This window comes from Takifugu flavidus, chromosome 4, assembly GCF_003711565.1.
Source record: "Takifugu flavidus isolate HTHZ2018 chromosome 4, ASM371156v2, whole genome shotgun sequence".
In the NCBI taxonomy this organism is placed as follows: domain Eukaryota; kingdom Metazoa; phylum Chordata; class Actinopteri; order Tetraodontiformes; family Tetraodontidae; genus Takifugu; species Takifugu flavidus.
Genome location: NC_079523.1, coordinates 13,856,990 through 13,878,581, shown reverse-complemented (window position 1 = coordinate 13,878,581; position 21,592 = coordinate 13,856,990). Strand labels below are relative to the sequence as shown.

The following is a 21,592-nucleotide window of genomic DNA, read 5'->3' as shown; positions in this document are numbered from 1 at the left end:
AAGATCCAGAGAGCTCTTGTTTGGTTCCACTGGAACCCCTGGACCCTCTGAAGACCTTCCTAAATGCTTAGACAGTATTCAGCAACATTTAGTCATTTAGTTCTGGAAAGTGTTAAAGAGTTGAAGGCAGGTGACCTTTACAGGACAATGGGTCTGCTGAGTATGATGTGTTTGGAGAAGGTTTGATGTGTTTTTCTAAATATCATCCAGCTTTTACCAGCTGTTTAGTCCAAGCAAACTCTTGGAAGACATGGAAATGGTTGTTATAGACTAAATTACATTGAAACCCAATGAAATAAAAGAATAGGTGTACATAAGAAGACATAACATTTCAAAGTGACAGTAAGATGGGTCATTACCCGACTGTTGCTTCTATCATTCAAACATGACAGAATATTTTCCAGTTGAGGACATCTGTGTTACTGCTGTAGATGACAATTGTCAATGATTTAAAAGATTGTTTGTTTTAGAGGGTGGTGAACTGCAGGAGGTGATAGAAGGTCATAAGATGAGTCTGAAGAGAAGATGTGAACATGTGACTGAAGGAACTAATGAAGCAGGAAGTGGAACCCTGCTGAACACGATCTACACTGAGCTCTACATCACTGAGGGACAAAGTGAGGAGGTGGACACACAACATGAGGTGAGACAGCTTGAGAGAACCTCCAAGAAGAACATCCAGGACACTCCAATCAAGTGCCAGGACATCTTCAAAGTCTTATCTGAGCAACAGAGACACATCAGAGTGGTTCTGACCAACGGTGTCGCCGGCGTTGGAAAAACCTTCTCAGTGCAGAAGTTCAGTCTGGACTGGGCAGAAGGTTTGGAGAACCAAGACATCAGTCTGGTGCTTCCGCTCTCATGGAGGGAGCTGAACTTGATCAGAGATGAGCAGCACAGTCTTCTCTCACTGCTTCATGTTTTCCATCCAACATTACAGAAGATCAGAGCAGAAGATCTGACTGTCTGGAAACTTCTGTTCATCTTTGATGGCCTGGATGAAAGCAGATTTTCACTGGGTTTCAACAAGCATCAGCTCATCTCTGATGTCACACAAGTATCGTCCGTTGGCGTGCTCCTGGTGAACCTCATCCAGGGGAACCTGCTTCCCTCAGCTCTCATCTGGATCACCTCCAGACCTGCAGCAGCCTATCAGATTCCTCCCTCGTGTGTTGACAGGATCACAGAAGTACGAGGCTTCACTGACTCCCAGAAGGAGGAGTACTTCAGGAGGAGGTTCAGTGATGAAGATCTGTCCAAGAGAATCATCTCACACATCAAGGCCTCCAGGAGCCTCCACATCATGTGTCTGATCCCAGTTTTCTGCTGGATCACTGCTATAGTTCTGGAGGACATGATGACCAGAGACCAGAGAGGAGAGCTGCCCCAAACCCTGACTGACCTCTACTCACACTTCCTGAGGGTTCAGATAAAGAGGAAGAAGCAGAAGTATGGAGGAAAGCAGAGACCAGAGGAACTGACTGAGGCTGATAAAGAACTCCTTCTGAAGTTGGGTCGGCTGGCGTTTGAACATCTGGAGAAAGGAAACATCATGTTCTACTCAGAAGACCTGGAGCGATGTGGACTGGACGTCTCCGAGGTGTCGGTGTACTCAGGAGTTTGTACAGAGATCTTCAAGAGAGAGAGTGTGATCTTCCAGAAATCAGTCTACTGCTTTGTTCATCTGAGCATTCAGGAGTTTCTGGCTGCCGTCTACATGTTCCACTGTTACACCAGGAAAGACACACCGGTTATAAATAAGTTCCTAAAATATTCTAAACCAGTCACATCTCTTGATGACTTCCTCAGGAGAGCACTAATGAAATCTCTCAAAAGTGAAAATGGCCACCTGGACTTGTTTGTTCGCTTCCTTCATGGTCTCTCTCTGGAGTCCAATCAGAGGATCTTGGGTGGACTGTTGGATCAGAGGAACAGCCACCCAGAAACCATCCAGAAGGTCCTCAACAAACTGAAGAAGGTGAAAAGTGATAAAATCTCCCCAGACAGAAGCATCAACATCTTCCACTGTCTGATGGAGATGAAGGATCAGTCAGTCCATCAGGAGATCCAAGAGTTCCTGAAGTCAGAGAAGAAATCAAAGAGGAGACTGTCAGAGATCCACTGTTCAGCTCTGGCCTACCTGCTGCAGATGTCAGAGGAGGTTCTGGATGAGCTGAACCTGCAGCAGTACAACACCTCAGGGGAGGGACGACATCGCCTGATTCCAGCTGTGAGGAACTGCAGGAAGGCCGAGTAAGTAAAGATTTTTGGGGCCGGACATCGGCGTTTAAATCAAGCGAGTGGATCATGTCAGGTAGCAATACCCCCTCCAGTGGTCATTCCTTCAATTCTTTATCTCCATTGCAGCGTCCATGAATTAAAAACAACAACAATTCATCCAGAAATGTTCAACACTGGCTGGATATAAGTTCAAAGGTCAATCCAGACAAACCAACATAAGGCAGGAATAATAGGAGCCACAAGTTAACTGACTATCATGAAATGACTGTCATGTCATTAAATAACTTTTGTTTGTTTGTATACATCGTATTCTAACGACAGAAAAACACATTTTAACTAATGACACGTGACTATTTTGCTTCATTTGTTCAACGTAAAAACAGCCGGCCTCGTTGGTTTAAATGGGTGTTTTAGGTCTTTGTGGCGGTTCCGTTTGGAGCCTTTATGTGACCCACAAAGTTGTTGGACCCTTTCCACACCCGTTAGGTGGCAACTTCATCACTAGCAACAAAAGGTGCAGTGAAAATGATTTGAAGGAAAACAGGCAGATATAACAGAAGCTGAGGGCAATCGATGCAACCAGAGACTCTGATGTCATCGATCGGATCGCTGAATTAAGACTTGACGCACCATCGTACAAATTGGATGAAATGCAAAATATCCAAAGAGCCGATAGACAGATAAAAAGATGCACGTTTCTTTAAACCATTTGCTACAATCATTTTAAATATTGAGTAATTATGAGCTGTTCTAAAATAAGACAAATGTTGAGAATAATTCAGTTGCATTTCAGATCTGATGGTCGTTCAAACTGTTGCTCTACGGTGTTGAATTTAGCTTTTCCAGGAAATGAGCTACATTTGTGTTGAGGTAGATTCTCAGATAAGTTGATTAGAAATCCCAAAGTTTGACTCACTATTTTTGTTTCATACACAACAGACTGTCTGGTAGTTTTCTTTCAACGAGTCATTGGGAAGTTGTGACCTCAGCAATGACGTCAAACCCTTCTCATCTACGGGAGCTGAGCTTAAGCGAGAACCAAAGCCTGACAGATGCCAGAGTAAAGTTACTGTCTTCTGCAATGATGCATCCAAACTGCAGACTGGAGACGCTCAGGTCAGGAGGCCTCTGTTGGTCTTTTCTAAATTTCTTTACATTTCCTGCTTTTCTCTTCATTTTCAGATTTAGAAATGTGTTTTTATTTGCCCCATTTATTCCTTTTCCAGGCTGTCGCACTGCAGTTTATCAGAGGTCAGCTGTGGCTCTCTGGCCTCGGTGCTGAGGTCCAATCCCTCCCATCTGAGGGTTCTGGAGCTGAGCTCCATCAGTCTAGAGGATTCTGGGATGAAGCTGCTCTGTTCTGGACTGGAGAGTCTAAACTGTACGCTGGAGACTCTCAGGTCAGCTTCTTTTATCTTCGACATAACAACTAAACAATGAAAAGCTTCAAGATAAACTCCATTGACTTTTGGAGAAGAGAAGTTTAGTATGAATTGAAATGAGCCATTGAAAGTCAATTTTATAGATACTTTTTAACTATGTTGTTGCTGTAATATCCCAGTTTATCAGTGGGGGCCAGAGCTCTCCTGACTCCAAGGGCCCTGATTAAATAATGAAATAAAATGAAATAATGATTTTGAGCAAGTGTAATATGACTTTTCCTCCAATAAGAGATCATTTCTTGCCATGATTCCTTATCCAGACTGAGTGACTGCAGTTTATCAGAGATCAGCTGTGACTCTCTGGCCTCGGCGCTGAGGTCCAATCCCTCCCATCTCAGAGAACTGGACCTGAGTTGGAACCAGCTGAAGGATCCAGCAGTGAAGCTGCTCTGTGGTTTTCTCCAGGATCCTCTCTGTAAGCTGGAGACTCTCAGGTCAGTCAGAGATGATCCAGTACTTTCCCAGGTGTAACTAGTTAGACAATAAATGTTTCCATGTTTGATCTTTGTTATAAACGTAGTGTTACAGCTCTCAGAAAAAAGACCACACAGGACAGATTTGCAGTATTAAATTGGTTGTGGAAATCTGTCCCATGTGAGGATGGTCATCAATGACTAGAAAGGAAGTATCAGTTGTAGATTTGTCTTGTTTTATTTTAGGCTGGCCACAAAACCGCCCAAACATTCAGACCAATCAAAAATGGTTCTTCCTGTCTTTTAAAGATCAGAAGGAAAACTAGAAACCCCAAAAGAAAGCTGCTGCAGTGTGCCATGCCCCTTCTCTCCTGAGAAAAGCCATCCCAAAAAAGAGAAAAGCCCAAGTGTGAAGTGAGCACCCTGTTAAACCTTGGTACCGAAAGCCTGCAGTCATTCTCATCTTAGGTGGCTTCATTCCAGCCAGAAGCCCAAACCTGCCTCCCTCTTAAAGGGGCAGCAGGTCAGTCCAACCACAGAAACCTTCATGAAGATCTGAAGCTTTCAGCATCCACAATTGTTGCACCTCACTTCCATTGGAGTCCAAATCAGAAGTCAACAAGTTGATTCTCCACCGATTCTACACAATGCAACCATTTTAAAAAGGTTTCCATCCATAAGTTTTCACACATTTTTATATAAATCTGTTTGTTCATCGCCTCCTTCTGTTGTAATGGTCATTAAAGAAAATGACCTTATTTGAGTTTTTCTCCTCACAAATATGACTTTCTATGAACGATGCAATAAATGCAGCTTGCAATCTAAGACAATATGGAAGTATGTGAATATAATAGTAGTGGAAGTAGCTCATAAAATAATACATTTGCTCTTCTCATCAAATCTCTCTATGTTATTAAAGAAAAACCTGCTCTTAGTCAACAACATCTAAGACATCAACCAAAAATCCTAATTTTCTACAATCTAATATAAAACAGTAGAGAAGACTCTTTCTACAGAGACACTGGTGGCAGGAATGCAGAAGTATCACCTGCTCAACTTGGAAGGTGGAGCAGAGAAACCACCAGCTGAGAAGGTCCTCAGCGAGAGGAAGTGGTGGAGAACCATGAAACTTGCTAAGCTCCACCTCAGCTCCAGAGACGGGCTGAGCTGGAGCTGTGGCACCAGGTATCGCCCAGAAGAGCCTCCAACAAACAAGCTCTTCTCTTGGGAGGAGAGGGCTTTGAATCTCAGCTCAGTGTGCTTGTCTCTAGTAGGTGGCAGCTGCACCTTTTCCTGAGGTCCTTGTTGATGCCCTGAGGGGAATTGATGCTCCTGCAATGTTTTCTGGCAGCATTGAGCTTGCAGTGGGGCAATCAAACACACTGTGGGGGGGCTCTCTTTCCTTCTCTCATCTGGAGAACAAGGGACACCAGCTGCCAATCATTGTTGGAGAAATGTGCAGTCAGGGGAACGATGCGTCCAGACTATAGCCACCCTTCCAGCATCCAGCAGTGTCTAAAACCTTTGATTTGGTTTCACCAGAGAGTGTAGGGATTGCAGGGTCGCTGCAGCATCGCCCACAAGCTATCAGGAGTGGGTCGCTTTGTCCCAACTCCTGACAAGAGTTGAGTGCTATTGAGAAATGTGGTCTCACAAACTTGGAAGGTATTTTGACCTACACACACCTTACATACGGTGTAGATCTTGTCCAACCGCCCTGAAAGAACCCAAAATAGGAACATACGGCAGATAAGCCGGTGCAGGACCAGAGGTTTGTTGCTGGAAGCTGTGTTTTGCTCTGGTACATGTTGATTTTTATTTGTCTTCTCTCAAAATAATTGTTATTTTAGCCTAAGTCGCTGCAGTTTATCAGAGACCAGCTGTGATTCTGTGGCCTCAGCTCTGAAGTCCAACCGCTCCCATCTGAGGGTTCTGGACCTGAGCATCAACACGTTACAGGATTCAGGAGTGAAGCGGCTCTGTTCTGGACTGGAGAGTCCAAACTGTAAACTGGAGAGGCTCAGGTCAGTCTTCATTTTTCTACCTATATACCAGCTGCTAAGATGGTGAAGTGAGGCTGTTCTCAACACTGCTGTGATGCACCACATTAAAAAAATTCCTTGAATATCGTGAATTCAGGTCTGACCCAACTAAGAACTAACGTAGGTTTAGTACTGACGCAGATAACATGCAGACCTGCACCGTATAACCTCATCCTGCATTTTTCAGATTGATTGACTGCAGCTTATCAGAGATCAGCTGTGGCTCTCTGGCCTCGGCGCTGAGGTCCAATCCCTCCCATCTCAGAGAACTGGACCTGAGGGAGAACCAGCTGCAGGATTCAGGAGTGAAGCTGCTCTGTGGTTTTCTCCACTTTCCAAACTGCCGACTGGAAACTCTGAGGTAAACACCATTCTCAAAAATGTCCATTATTCCATCCGAGGGTCCTCACACTTTCTGAGTGTGTGTGTTGTGCCCAGTTCCTTCAGGAGGGAGGGCCACACGGGGACCACTTATTCATGATAAATTGATTTAAGGACAATGAAAAAGCTGACAGATGGTAACCAAAATTAGACAAAACTAGGTGAGGGTGCCTGGTAGACACCAGCCAACGAGGAGGGAGATGGTGAGGGAGACAGGAAGTCATCTAAGACAGGTTGTGCCTTTAAAGATGAGCCACAGGTGAGATGGATCTCCATGATGAGATGGGAGGGAAAGAGGTGGGAGAACCTGGGAAGCGTGAGGGCCAGAACAATAGATATTCTCCTTTGGAACAGTGCAAACCTGAGAGGTTGGAATTGTGGTAATTACATATTATTATCATTTTTTAACCTGTAACTAAATTAAATATTTACAGATCATGCCTTTGATTACCTTTCAGATGGATACTGGTTTCACTTATAACCTTATAAAAGTTTCCCTTCTTTATTTAGATTAAGTTACTGCAGTTTATCAGAGATCAGCTGTGGCTCTCTGGCCTCGGCGCTGAGGTCCAATCCCTCCCATCTCAGAGAACTGGACTTGAGTTGGAACCAGCTGAAGGACTCAGGAGTGAAGCGGCTCTGTTCTGGACTGGAGAGTCCAAACTGTAAACTGGAGAGGCTCAGGTCAGTCTTCATTTTTCTACCTATATACCAGCTGCTAAGATGATGAAGTGAGGCTGTTCTCAACACTGCTGTGATGCACCACATTAAAAAAATTCCTTGGAATATCGTGAATTCAGGTCTGACCCAACTAAGAACTAACGTAGGTTTAGTACTGACGCAGATAACATGCAGACCTGCACCGTAAACCTCATCCTGCATTTTTCAGATTGATTAACTGCAGCTTATCAGAGATCAGCTGTGGCTCTCTGGCCTCGGCGCTGAGGTCCAATCCCTCCCATCTGAGGGTTCTGGGCCTGAGTCGGAACCATCTGCAGGATTCAGGAGTGTGAAGCTGCTGTCTGATCTCGTAGAGAATCCACACTATGGGCTGGAGATTGAGTCAGTAGCTGGTTGAAGCCAGTCAACTCCCGCTCATCTGCTGCATCACTCACTGACCACTGGTGAAGAGCATCTGTGGAAACATCTGCCGTCTACTCCCTCCATAGATGAAAAATTCAGTTTTTACAAAGCGCTGGTGGACTTTCAGGAGATCAGTCGATGGTCGACAAAGCAGAAGCAGCTTCGCCTTGAAGTTAAATTAGTTCCTGGTATCACACAATGCATCTTTATAAAGTTCTAAATGGCTCCTCGGCCACTCTTAGAAGCATGGAAACATTCTCTTAATTGTCTCTTCAAATGTCTGTATTATACGTTACTATTTTACAGAATGCCTTCAGAATCTTTAGGGTTTAGTATTTACTGTCTCTGTGACATGGAGCATTGGAATATTTCAGCAGCAGCCAGCAAAAACCCATCAGAATGACGGCTATCGGTGGGAACCGCAGGTCATTTGACTTTAGTCAGTCTGTTCAATGTTATAGGATTTATTGCAATCTAATAAAAACTATGAATAAATGTGGGAAATAGGAAATAAAAAGAAGCAAAATTACCCAATAAAACTCCCATGAATACTGTAAATTTAAAGATGTCAGGAATGGAATATCATCTTAAATTTAATCAAACATAAAGTGAAAAGGCCTCCTTTAAGTTTACTGCAAAAATAAACACAAAATCAAGAGCAACACGCGCCAAAAACGTCTCATTCTCTCTTCTGTCTCCACTCATTCTCTTATATTCTCTTAAGATAATGGGGACGGGGTCGTGTGATAACAAAACAAGCTAATTGGGGACTATATTTTTGTTGCAAGAACTTTGGCTCTTCAGAAGTTTCTATGTTGGCTTCCACAGATTGTGCATCCACTAAAAACTCAGTGTTTTTGAGGAACTACCAGGAGTGGCTGGAGTGGAGGCCAATGATGCTCTAGCTACATATAGCTACATATAGATCACCGTTATCCTCAACCCAAAAGACCACCAGTTGGCGCAGCAATACTAAAGATAGGAGGTTGTGGTCGTTGCGCAGACGCGGAGTGATATCACGCAAACGTGCCCTATGTTCTATATACCGTATGTTCGCGACCAAAGGGCGCACTGTATTAAAAGGTGCAGCCTCAGTTACGGGTGCTATTTCTGTATTTAACACATACATCAGGCGCTCCGGATTATAGGGCGCGGGCATGGTAAAACATACCGCTACGATAGCTTAAAACATGCATGCTAGCGCGTATTTAGCAATTTTGCGAAAGCCGGCAAGTCGACCGCTGTAGTGGGCCGCTCACAGCAGGAGCCCCGTCTGTAGTCACTGATACCAGCTTTTCCAGCGGCACTTTTTTCTCCCCCAAAAACTCCTTCACCTCGTTATATATGTTGACTCCCCTCGTTATATGTGTCGACCCCTCGTTATATGTGTCGACTCCCCTCGTTATATGTGTCGACTCCCCTCGTTATATGTGTCGACTCCCCTCGTTATATAGGTCGACTCCCCTCGTTATATATGTCGACTCCCCTCGTTATATAGGTCGACTCCCCTCGTTATATATGTCAACTCCCCTCGTTATATACGTCAACTCCCCTCGTTATATAGGTCAACTCCCCTCGTAGTTGTCTTAGGGGCAGTAGTAGTGTGAGAAGTTCTTTTGTGGAGAAATCATCAAACACCTTCCTGATAAAGATCCTCAGCAGCGCCGTACTGCTGCTGTCCCGACTCGTCACAGGAGGCTAAACCACCTGCACCTCGCCAGGTCACGGCCCAGCTGGTCGGCCAAGTTCCCGGACATCGCAGATACTCTTCTTACCATCGTAGCTGCCCCCAGTTGAACATCGGAGAGATTGAAGATCACGTCGGTTCCGTATTTCTCGTCTTCAAGTACAGTTTTGGCAATCAACATCATTGCTTCTTTAACTACCTCCCCGTCTGAAAATGCCTTCTTCTTTTTAATCAAGAATTGCGCAGCTCTAAATGAGGCTTCGGTTGCTTTTTGGGAGGCTTTAACTGGCCTTGTGAAAAAGCTTGCTGTTTGCACAAAGCTGCCTTTAACTGTCACGCTTTTCCTGCTGGCAGTGCCCTGCCCTGTGGATAGCTAGCATGGTAGCTTGTGACACGTTGTGAAATGTCTCTCCACATTGTGCCGCTTCGCCGTCGCCACAGTCGCCCCGCAAATAAGACAAACACATGCTCCTTTCACAGTGGTAAAAAACCCTCGACCTCCCATTCGTGGTGAAAATGATCTGTCTTCTTTCTTTTTTCTGCCATCTTTTTATGGGTCAGTCTCCTCGTTTTGGCTGCGCCCGCTAGGTTGTTTAGTCGTAGCAATCTGCGAAGACGCTACGTTTTGGTCATGTGCATCATACTGACCTTTGAACTATTTTTTATTTTTTAAAAATATATATATTGTTATTCCAGTTTTATGTGTGAGTGTGATTTAAACAAGAATAGCAAACAAAATAAATTAGATGCAGCTCATTGGTCAGTGGTGCTATTTGAGCTATTTTTAGAACAGGCCGTCGGGCGACTCATGTGGTTCTTACGGGCGACCGGGTGCCCGCGGGCAACGTGTTGCTGACCCCTGGATTAGATCACATGATCACTCTAGATGGTATCTCATTAGCATCTAGTCTCTCTGTGAGGAATCTAGGAGTAACTTTAACTGCCATAAATATCATTTATGTTGTCATTTTATGTCTGTAGAATATTTTATTTAACATTGTTTATTTTATGAATATTTAATTCCTTTATTTAACACATCATACAGGCGGAAGTGGTTTCTGTTCTTTGTTTAGTGACGGACCTTTAATGTGGTACTCCTTTCACGAACTTTTATTTGAGGTAATACTGCAAGAAGAGGAAGTTGCAGAAGACATTTTTTAAGACGTTTTTCTTTGCTCATGGTAAACTCATTCCCTCAGGGGTGCAGCCAGCGAGGTAATCTGTTTTTCTTATGTTGCGTTTGTACGTGTTGTATATGTGAAACCTGTTTAATTGTGTGTTGTGCTAAACAGTTCGACGGTGGTGATGGCGTTTACGGTGATGTCGTGCCAATAAATCATCTGTGTCAAAAGAACTGTGGTCGTGCTTCTCTGACGGGAGTGATAGTCGAACTCGAGTCTGCTTCGACGGACCTGCTCGGGCCCAGCAAGGAGGCGCAGACGGCTCGTCAAGAAGGAAAAGCAGATAAGCCGATGTTTAACAAGAAGACACATGTTCAACGGTTTCCCATGAACGTCCACAAGTCAGACACACAAGTTAAAATGCTCTGAAAAGGGACACAAGTCTGGAAAACCACAAGGGACTGTGAAGTTTAGTGACAGTGGTCATAAGTTAAATGAGCAATTAATGTCGTTTGAAATAATTCATGAGCATTTAAGTTTAGTCCTTTAATGCTTGCTTTAAGGGTTAATTAGAAGCAAAATTATCTTTAAGTTTATTGACCTGAGTGCCTCAAGAACATGTTTAGGGCTAAACTGCTTATGTCAGACAAGCTAATGACAGCTAATGACAATGAGTTAATTTCTAAGTAATTCATTTGTCAAAAGTAAAAACTGTCACTCTGAAGTAGCCTTCAAATGGCAGAACCAGAGCAGATAGATGAGCCTGATGATGCACAAGTAGTCCAGTTTGAAGAGCCTCGTAGAAGTGAAAGAGACCGCACATTAACAGAAAAAGGAAAAGAATTTCACAAGGAAAAGACTAAAGGGCTACTTCTACACTTTGACAGCATTTATGAGCGCTGGAAAGCTCTCAGCAAGGTTGCTAAAAGGTCTGTAATAAAAGAGGACCCTAGCAACATTCTAGAAGAACATATCAGCACTGTTCAAAGGGAGTTGTCAGAGCTGAATATTGTTTATGATGAATATCGGAGGACTGACAGCCCAGAACATGAAATGCGCGCCGCAAGATGGATAAGTGTGTATCTGTCACAGGGATTGTGGTTCAGAATGCCCTATTTCAAATGCAAGGAACAGCAGAGAAGATTGTTTGGCCTGATGCTGGTTCTGTATTTGCGTCGTCTGTATCAAGCGGCTCACATTCAGCCTCTAAGTATTCTAAAGCTAATTCTGTTGTCTCTAATGTATCCTCAGCCAAAAGACAAGAAGCTGCAGCAGAATATGCAGCCACACAAGCTGTACTGAAGATTATGGCTGAACAAGAGGGTCACCAAGAGAAACTGCAAAGACTTGAGGTCGAGGACAAGCTGATAGCTGCAGACCAAGAAGCAGCTGCAGTATCTCGCCGTCTACAAGCAGAAAAGGAAGAAACTGAACGCAAAATAGAAAGAGAGAAAAGAAGCTGCACTGTTAAAGCAACAAGAAGAAGAAAGTGCAGCAAGAAAAAGGTCAGTCAAAGACTTAAAAGAGAACTTGAGCGTTTGGAGGAGCTGAAAAGACTGAACTCAGCCAGAGCAAAGCTTCAAGTTTATGATGAAGGTGAGATGCTACACAACACAGAACTATCTACAGATATGCAAGCAACCAATCAGATGAATCCTGTGTATCAACACACACAAAGTGATTCAGCTCCAAGACATGTTGCTCAAGATAATTCAGGAGAGCTTGTCAAAGTTTTGGCTGAGGCCATATCAGCAAATAGGCTACCTATCCCAGAGCCTATCATCTTTAGCGGTGATCCACTCAAGTTTAACCACTGGAAGTCATCCTTCCATACACTGATTGAGAGGAAAAATATTCCCGCAGCAGAAAAAATCTTCTTCCTTCAGAAATATGTAGGAGGAGCTGCTAAAGAGGCTTTAGAAGGATATTTTTTGACTGATTCAGAAGACTCGTATCACGCAGCATGGGACTTGCTTAATGAACGATATGGTGAGCCCTTTGTAATTGCTAAAGCCCTCCGAGACAAACTACATGCTTGGTCAAAAATAGGCCCAAAGGAGAGTGCTGAACTGAGAAAGTTTGTGGATTTTTTACGTAGCTGTAAATCTGCCATGACCCATAATGAGAGTTTAAATGTTCTTAATGATGGAATTGAGAATCAGAAACTTACTGCCAAGCTACCTGACTGGCTAAGTACCAGATGGAATCGGAAAGCTACTCAGTATCAGCTGGAACACAGAAGGTTCCCAAGCTTTGATTATTTTGTGACTTTCCTAAGCATGGAAGCTAGCATCGCATGTAACCCTATAACCTCTTACCATGCTTTACAGCAGAGTGAATCTGAGAGACTAAAAGTTAAGAACCAAACCACAGTTGTTTTCAAGAATAGAACTGTTGGTGCAAAGATCCTCACAACTAACACTAGTGAGAAGAGCATAGTCACATGTGTGTTTTGTCAGAAAACAGGACACAGCTTATATAAGTGCAGAAGATTCATTGAAAGGCCTGTTGCTGACAGAGTAAAGTTTATTCAAGTCGAGAAATTGTGTTTTGAATGCTAAAGTCATGGCCATCAATCCAAGAGCTGCAGTAAGTGAATGGTGTGTGACATCTGCTCAAAACGTCACCCGACATGTCTTCATGAAGATCACTTAAAACAAGAAACAAAGAAAGAAAATTCTGAAGCACAAAGTGTAACCAAAGAAATCACATCTAACAGAGTTGTACAAGACAGTAATAATACTCAGACTTCAACAATTATTCCTGTTTATGTATCAACCTCAAGTGATTCAAGCAAGGAAGTTCTCGTCTATGCACTGCTTGGTTCACAAAGGGACTCGTCATTCATTCTTGAGGATGTGGCAGTCGTTCTAGATGTAAATTCAGAGCAAGTTAAACTGAAACTCTCTACTATGACATCAAAGAAAACAGTAGTCACCTGTAAAAGACTGAAAGACCTACAAATAAGAGGGCTATTCTCCTCTAAGAAAATCACAGTGCCAACAACTTACACTCGTGAATTCATTCCTGCTAATCGCTCACACATTCCAACGCCAGAGACTGCCAAGGCATGGCCTCACCTGATGCATCTTGCAGAGCACATTGCTCCACTAATGGAATGCGAGATTGGCCTACTGATCGGTTACAATTGCCCACAAGCTCTGATGCCCAGAGAAGTTGTAATTGGGGAAGAGAACCAACCATTTGCTCAGAGAACTGATTTAGGTTGGAGCATAGTGAGTTATGGTGAACAAAAAGAAAATGAGATTGATGCAATTGGTGTAAGTCACCGCATCATTGTAAGGCAGGTAATACCAGCACACAAACCAACAGTCAAGCTCAAGAGTGAAGTTCACTATGTTTGTAACACTCGTATCAAAGAAGTGGTTACTCCAGATGATGTCATCAAAGTGCTGGAATCAGACTTCAGTGAGCGAGTGGGAGAAGAAGCAGTCTTCTCTCAGGAAGATCTCCAGTTCTTGAACAAGCTGAAAGATGGAATCAAACATAAACCGGATGGTCATTATGAAATGCCCTTACCCTTTAAACAAGACAAGCCAGACTTACCCAATAACATGCCATGTGCTGTTCATCGTTTGAAGTGTCTAGAACGAAAGCTCAAGAGAGACAAACAATACTGCATGGATTACATTAACTTCATGCAAGACATCATCACATGTGGTGATGCAGAAAAGGTCCCAGAAGAAGAACTCAACAATCATCCAGCCTGGTATATTCCCCACATGGTGAGTGTAGTTATCTCAGAGCAGTTAGTGCTGAGGGAGAGGTTCATTGCTCGCTAGTGATGGCGAAAGCGCGCGTGTTGCTCCCACCAAAGTAACTACTATACCGCGCCTTGAGTTGTCTGCAGCGGTGGTAGCAGCAAAGATGAGTGTCATGCTCAGAAATGAGCTTGATATAGATGGTCTTCAAGAATATTTTTGGACAGACTCCAAGGTCGTTCTTGGATATATAAACAATGATGCCAAAAGGTTTCAAGTGTTTGTCGCAAACAGAATCCAAAGAATTAAGTCCATCACTGATGCTGAGCAATGGCAGTATGTGAAATCTGAAGATAACCCGGCAGATCACGCTTCAAGGGGCCTGATGGCACATCAGCTTGTCAGTTCAAATTGGCTCACTGGCCCAGAATTTCTATGGAAACAGGACCTACCTGCAGGAAATATCAAGGTGGGAGAAATCCAAGATGATGATCCAGAGCTACGGAAAGTTCAGGTTCTAAACACAAAAGCAAAGGAAGAGAAGTCTTTGCTTGATTGTTTATCAAAGTTTTCTGACTGGAGAAGAGCTGTGAAAGCCATCGCCTATCTTAAAAGATATGTACAGCAAAGAAAGGGTCTCAAAGCTAAGACTAATGAAACCACAAACATTGAAGAAAGACAGGAAGCAGAGCTTTTCATTATTAAACTGGTCTAAGAGGAAGCATTCAACTCTGAGATCAAAGGTATAAAGCAATGCAAGGAAGTAAGACCTAAGGATAAAACAAACAACTTACACAAGCTAAGTCCATTCTTGGATGAGCATGGTGTGCTCAGGGTAGGAGGACGTTTGACAAGGTCTAGTCTTCACCCACATGTCAAGCATCCTGTCATTTTGCCTAAGACAAGCCATGTATCTTCTTTACTTATCAAGCATTACCACCAAAAGGTGCATCATCAAGGAAGAGGCATAACTGTAAATGAACTAAGATCGAGTGGAATATGGATCATAGGCTGCAGCAGTGCAGTTGCCTCACACATCCACAATGTATGATGTGCAGAAAGTACAGAAGAAACACACAAGATCCAAAGATGGCAGATTTGCCAGAAGACAGGATGGAAAGTACTCCTCCATTTACATATTGTGGCCTAGATTGCTTTGGACCATTCTACATGAAGGAAGCAAGAAAAGAACTCAAGAAATATGGTCTCCTTTTTACATGTATGTGTTCAAGAGCCGTACATATAGAAATGTTGGATGATCTTACCACAGATGCTTTCATCAATGCGCTGCGCACATTCATTGCAATCCGTGGGAATGTGAGACAGCTGAGATGTGATCAAGGCACAAACTTTGTAGGTGCGAAAAGAGAGTTCATGAATGCAATGAAAGATCTGAACCATGAACAAATGAAGGGATATGGATGTGAGTTCCTAATGAACACCCCATCATCAAGCCATATGGGAGGTGTATGGGAAAGACAAATAAAGACAATCAGAAGTGTTCTCACTGCAATCCTGGATGAATCTGCTAAAAGACTTGACACTGCTTCACTTCGCACATTTCTGTATGAGGTGATGGCTGTTATAAACCGCAGACCTCTAACAATTGAACACTTAAATGATCCCACAAGTGTCGAACCTTTGACTCCCAACCACATTCTCATGATGAAGTCTAGCATAGTGTATCCCCCTCCTGGTCAATTTGTGAAGCAGGATCTGTATTTGCGTAAGAGGTGGCGACAGGTGCAGTTTCTGTCAAATGAGTTTTGGGTTAGGTGGAGGAAAGAATATCTCCTTAATCTTCAGCAGAGACAAATCTGGCAAACAGATAAGAGAGATACGAAGGTTGATGACATAGTTATCATTTGTGAGGACAGTTCTCCAAGAAATCAGTGGAAACTGGCAAGGGTGACAGAAGTGTATCCCAGTGCAGATGGGAGTTGTATTGGTTGAAGCAGATAAGTGTCATAGTTCACCTGTTACATTAAATGTTACGTTAAAACGTAAGGTTGTAGCAAGGTGTAAAGTGGTATTGAAATCACAATAACTGTGATTTGGTGGGAGTTTAACTGCCATAATATCATTTATGTTGTCATTTTATGTCTGTAGAATATTTTATTTAACATTGTTTATTTTATGAATATTTAATTCCTTTATTTAACACATCATAGAGGCGGAAGTGGTTTCTGTTCTTTGTTTAGTGACGGACCTTTATGTGGTACTCCACGAGCTTTTATTTGAGGTAATACTGCAAGAAGAGGAGTTGCAGAAGACATTCTTTTGAAGACGTTTTTCTTTGCTCATGGTGGACTCATTCCCTCAGGGGTGCAGCCAGAGGTAGGTAATTGTTTTTCTTATGTTGCGTTTGTACGTGTTGTATACCGTATTGGCCCGAATATAAGACGACCCTGATTATAAGACGACCCCCTCTTTTTCAAGACTCAAGTTTGAAAAAAGACTTTTTGAACACCAATGTAATTTTTATACAGAAAATAATTACAGTACATCTGAAACAAATGATATATCTTCGACCCACTTTTCTCCAGAGTGTCGCTACATTTCTCTTTTTCTGTTATCTCTTCTCTTATTTCTTCTCTTTTCTTTCTTACCGCTATTTTTTACTTTTCTTCTTCGTGCTACCGCTATTTTTATTTTTCTTCTTCGTGACAGGAGTTCGCTTTGGCCTGGGACGTTAAGTTCAGCATCGCTTTAAATATATATGGCGCCATCTAGCGTTGTGAAGGTATAATGTCTAGACCGCGAATGTAAGACGACCCCCACTTTTTCAGTCTTGTTTCAACGCAAAAAACACCGTCTTATATCGGGCCAATACGGTATGTGAAACCTGTTTAATTGTGTGTTGTGCTAAACAGTTTGACGGTGGTGATGGCGTTTACGGCGATGTCGTGCCAATAAATCATCTGTGTCAAAAGAACTGTGGTCCGTGCTTCTCTGACGGGAGTGATAAGATGAATATACAGTGTGCACGTACGCACACACGTGTGTATAAACACTTAATACACGCGTGTGCATGGATGTAGACTTTTTAGTACTTTGGGTTCATATACTTTTTAGTATTTTGCAGATTCGTGTCTGTATATAAACCAGATCCTCCTGTAATAAAGAACTAAAGGCTGACTGTTGTCACGTGACCTGTCTCCGTCTGTGTCCGATGATGGAACCTGCCTGGAACATCTGGTCCACAGAAAAAGCAAAACAGCTCACAGAACTGGCCCAGTTTAGACCCAAAAATGACAAATAATGAAAATGTGTGACACAATAGAAAAATGGACGAACTTTCTATTGGCCATTGACAGTTTCAGTCATAATCAAAATCCATCAAAATATTCAAACCAACAAACTACACACAGAATCGCAAAGTTTTTAGAGCTTAAAGGGAGCGACAGGTGAAGAAGTTCCAAAAAGGAGAAATATCATGTGGTGCTCTACCTCCACCCGGTGGACACGCGAGGAACTGCAGGCAATAGTTAAACGCGCTCCGACACATTCTGACCTCTGCTGCTCCTCCTGGACTCCAGGGCTGCAGAAATAAGCTGCTTTTACAAGTCTTTCAAATCTGTCAAGCATCATAAATCTTATTTATTTAACCAGGTTGAATAATGGCGGAGAATGGTGTCCGAAAAGCGTCTTTATTTTAAAGTGAACAAGAACAGTTCGGTCCGCGTTCACAGAGAGGCGGAGAGACCTCGAGAGAGTCCAAAACAAGTCCGCGAGGAGGAAACTCTCAAAAATAGTCAAGCCACAGAAGTCAGGGTTTGGCCATGAGGCCGAAAACCCTCCGCCGCTGGCAGACGGGAGTTCTGTCCTTAAATCTAACGGGAGATTGAAGAGAGACCGCAGGTGCGTGTGTCTGCGGGGCCACTGTGGCTGATGAGCGGCTCCTCCACGCCCCCTGCAGGTAGACACCAGCAACAACGTTCCCAGAAACTGGGAACCCAACAAACCAGTTTTTAAAAGTATTCCTTTCAGACTAAGCAGGAAGACTGAAGACCGACAAGGTGAGTGGAAACGAAGAGCATTATTGAAAAGAATTGACAGTTGTGTTTGGAGATAAAATCAAGATTTGATTCAACTAGACTTCATATTTAGTTTTAGCACAAAACATCGTTATACATTATAAATGAAAAGGTCTTATTTAACATTCTTATAGTCTGGCTTTAGTTATAGTTGAATAGTCTTTCTAAGTGAAGTTTAGTTTATTTCTGCTCTTTGCTACTGATTCTAAAGAACTTTAAACCCTCCCAGAATGCTTTAATGGTAGTAATATATACGCCATGAAGCTGTTGATTAGGTTTTGAAAGTGAAACTATTCTGTTCAGACGAAGCAGGAAGAGCGACATTTTGTGACAGGTGAAAAGCTCATAAAGTTATTAGAGTTGTTCAACAGTCCAGGTTACAGCTGGATATTTTGGGTATTTAAGACAATAAACTTAAAAATAATTAAATACGGTAATCCACACAGGATCACAGGACACCAACAGGATTTTGGGTTCATGTTGCACATTTTCTCACAGTGGTTTATTGTTCTATGTTGTGGAACCACTGTGAAAGAAATGCAGGAGTGGGTGTCATTTCTTTCATCTATTTTAAATAGAGCAGTGATCTTTGAGGACTTGGATCATAGAAATAATTGAAGAGGGGAACAAATGAGGGAAGTTAAAAAGTCCTGACTAGTATGTTATGTAGCACCAGATAATTTAGTGGCTGAGCTGAAGACAGTCCTTTCACCATGTTGGCCTGTGGAAAACCAGTGTGTGGGCCCGATGGACCAGCGTCCCCGTCGTTGCCGGACCACCGTTGGCCACCAGTTGGGTTTTGGGATCAAAGTGGGGGCGTTTCCTGTATCCGGTTCTCCTCACGGATCCATGACTACAACATGTTGCTGCAAGTGCAGAGACGTTTGCTCTGGAAAGAACTTTAGAGCACATTCAGTGCTGCAGGATGGGGGCTGGAAAAGGTGCCAGTTCTTTTCTCACTGCAGGGAACAGTTAAAAAAAGCAGACCTCTAACAATTGAACACTTAAATGATCCCACAAGTGTCGAACCTTTGACTCCCAACCACATTCTCATGATGAAGTCTAGCATAGTGTATCCCCCTCCTGGTCAATTTGTGAAGCAGGATCTGTATTTGCGTAAGAGGTGGCGACAGGTGCAGTTTCTGTCAAATGAGTTTTGGGTTAGGTGGAGGAAAGAATATCTCCTTAATCTTCAGCAGAGACAAATCTGGCAAACAGATAAGAGAGATACGAAGGTTGATGACATAGTTATCATTTGTGAGGACAGTTCTCCAAGAAATCAGTGGAAACTGGCAAGGGTGACAGAAGTGTATCCCAGTGCAGATGGGATTGTTGTATTGGTTGAAGCAGAATAAGTGTCATAGTTCACCTGTTACATTAAATGTTACGTTAAAACGTAAGGTTGTAGCAAAGGTGTAAAGTGTGTATTGAAATCACAATAACTGTGATTTGGTGGGAGTTTAACTGCCATAAATATCATTTATGTTGTCATTTTATGTCTGTAGAATATTTTATTTAACATTGTTTATTTTTATGAATATTTAATTCCTTTATTTAACACATCATAGAGGCGGAAGTGGTTTCTGTTCTTTGTTAGTGACGGACCTTTAATGTGGTACTCCACGAACTTTTATTTGAGGTAATACTGCAAGAAGAGGAAGTTGCAGAAGACATTCTTTTGAAGACGTTTTTCTTTGCTCATGGTGGACTCATTCCCTCAGGGGTGCAGCCAGCGAGGTAATCTGTTTTTCTTATGTTGCGTTTGTACGTGTTGTATACCGTATTGGCCCGAATATAAGACGACCCTGATTATAAGACGACCCCCTCTTTTTCAAGACTCAAGTTTGAAAAAAGACTTTTTGAACACCAAATGTAATTTTTATACAGAAAATAATTACAGTACATCTGAAACAAATGATTATATCTTCGACCCACTTTTCTCCAGAGTGTCGCTACATTTCTCTCTTTTCTGTTATCTCTTCTCTTATTTCTTCTCTTTTCTTTCTTACCGCTATTTTTTACTTTTCTTCTTCGTGCTACCGCTATTTTTATTTTTCTTCTTCGTGACAGGAGTTCGCTTTGGCCTGGGACGTTAAGTTCAGCATTCGCTTTAAATATATATGGCGCCATCTAGCGTTGTGAATGGGTATAATGTCTAGACCGCGAATGTAAGACGACCCCCACTTTTTCAGTCTTGTTTCAACGCAAAAAACACCGTCTTATATTCGGGCCAATACGGTATGTGAAACCTGTTTAATTGTGTGTTGTGCTAAACAGTTTGACGGTGGTGATGGCGTTTACGGCGATGTCGTGCCAATAAATCATCTGTGTCAAAAGAACTGTGGTCCGTGCTTCTCTGACGGGAGTGATAAGATGAATATACAGTGTGCACGTACGCACACACGTGTGTATAAACACTTAATACACGCGTGTGCATGGATGTAGACTTTTTAGTACTTTGGGTTCATATACTTTTTAGTATTTTGCAGATTCGTGTCTGTATATAAACCAGATCCTCCTGTAATAAAGAACTAAAGGCTGACTGTTGTCACGTGACCTGTCTCCGTCTGTGTCCGATGATGGAACCTGCCTGGAACATCTGGTCCACAGAAAAAGCAAAACAGCTCACAGAACTGGCCCAGTTTAGACCCAAAAATGACAAATAATGAAAATGTGTGACACAATAGAAAAATGGACGAACTTTCTATTGGCCATTGACAGTTTCAGTCATAATCAAAATCCATCATAAATATTCAAACCAACAAACTACACACAGAATCGCAAAGTTTAGAGCTTAAAGGGAGCGACAGGTGAAGAAGTTCCAAAAAGGAGAAATATCATGTGGTGCTCTACCTCCACCCGGTGGACACGCGAGGAACTGCAGGCAATAGTTAAACGCGCTCCGACACATTCTGACCTCTGCTGCTCCTCCTGGACTCCAGGGCTGCAGAAATATGCTGCTTTTACAAGTCTTTCAAATCTGTCAAGCATCATAAATCTTATTTATTTAACCAGGTTGAATAATGGCGGAGAATGGTGTCCGAAAAGCGTCTTTATTTTAAAGTGAACAAGAACAGTTCGGTCCGCGTTCACAGAGAGGCGGAGAGACCTCGAGAGAGTCCAAAACAAGTCCGCGAGGAAAACTCTCAAAAATAGTCAAGCCACAGAAGTCAGGGTTTGGCCATGAGGCCGAAAACCCTCCGCCGCTGGCAGACGGGAGTTCTGTCCTTAAATCTAACGGGAGATTGAAGAGAGACCGCAGGTGCGTGTGTCTGCGGGGCCACTGTGGCTGATGAGCGGCTCCTCCACGCCCCCTGCAGGTAGACACCAGCAACAACGTTCCCAGAAACTGGGAACCCAACAAACCAGTTTTTAAAAGTATTCCTTTCAGACTAAGCAGGAAGACTGAAGACCGACAAGGTG

General features: G+C 42.9%; 1 protein-coding gene and 2 long non-coding RNA genes across 19 annotated transcripts in view; all 3 read left to right on the top strand.

The window, feature by feature from the left end:
• Window positions 1–21,592, top strand: part of LOC130523718 (NACHT, LRR and PYD domains-containing protein 12-like) — an 88,548-nt gene that overhangs the window by 34,119 nt on the left and 32,837 nt on the right. For 7 of the 17 annotated variants that reach the window (XM_057029196.1, XM_057029199.1, XM_057029200.1 and 4 more), the window contains 7 exons: window positions 471–2,253; window positions 3,181–3,357; window positions 3,468–3,641; window positions 3,944–4,117; window positions 5,947–6,120; window positions 6,326–6,499; window positions 7,030–7,203. In XM_057029196.1, coding sequence (XP_056885176.1) covers window positions 471–2,253; window positions 3,181–3,357; window positions 3,468–3,641; window positions 3,944–4,117; window positions 5,947–6,120; window positions 6,326–6,499; window positions 7,030–7,203 — 2,830 coding nt within the window. The remainder of the gene's footprint in view (window positions 1–470; window positions 2,254–3,180; window positions 3,358–3,467; window positions 3,642–3,943; window positions 4,118–5,946; window positions 6,121–6,325; window positions 6,500–7,029; window positions 7,204–21,592) is intronic. The other 10 variants (XR_008949982.1, XM_057029197.1, XM_057029206.1 and 7 more) reach the window with 6 other exon arrangements.
• Window positions 10,471–10,643, top strand: LOC130523742 (uncharacterized). Its single transcript, XR_008949993.1, has 2 exons — window positions 10,471–10,504; window positions 10,582–10,643. It is a non-coding gene; the product is annotated as an uncharacterized LOC130523742 (long non-coding RNA).
• LOC130523738 (uncharacterized) lies at window positions 19,946–20,508 on the top strand. Its single transcript, XR_008949989.1, has 2 exons — window positions 19,946–20,202; window positions 20,243–20,508. It is a non-coding gene; the product is annotated as an uncharacterized LOC130523738 (long non-coding RNA).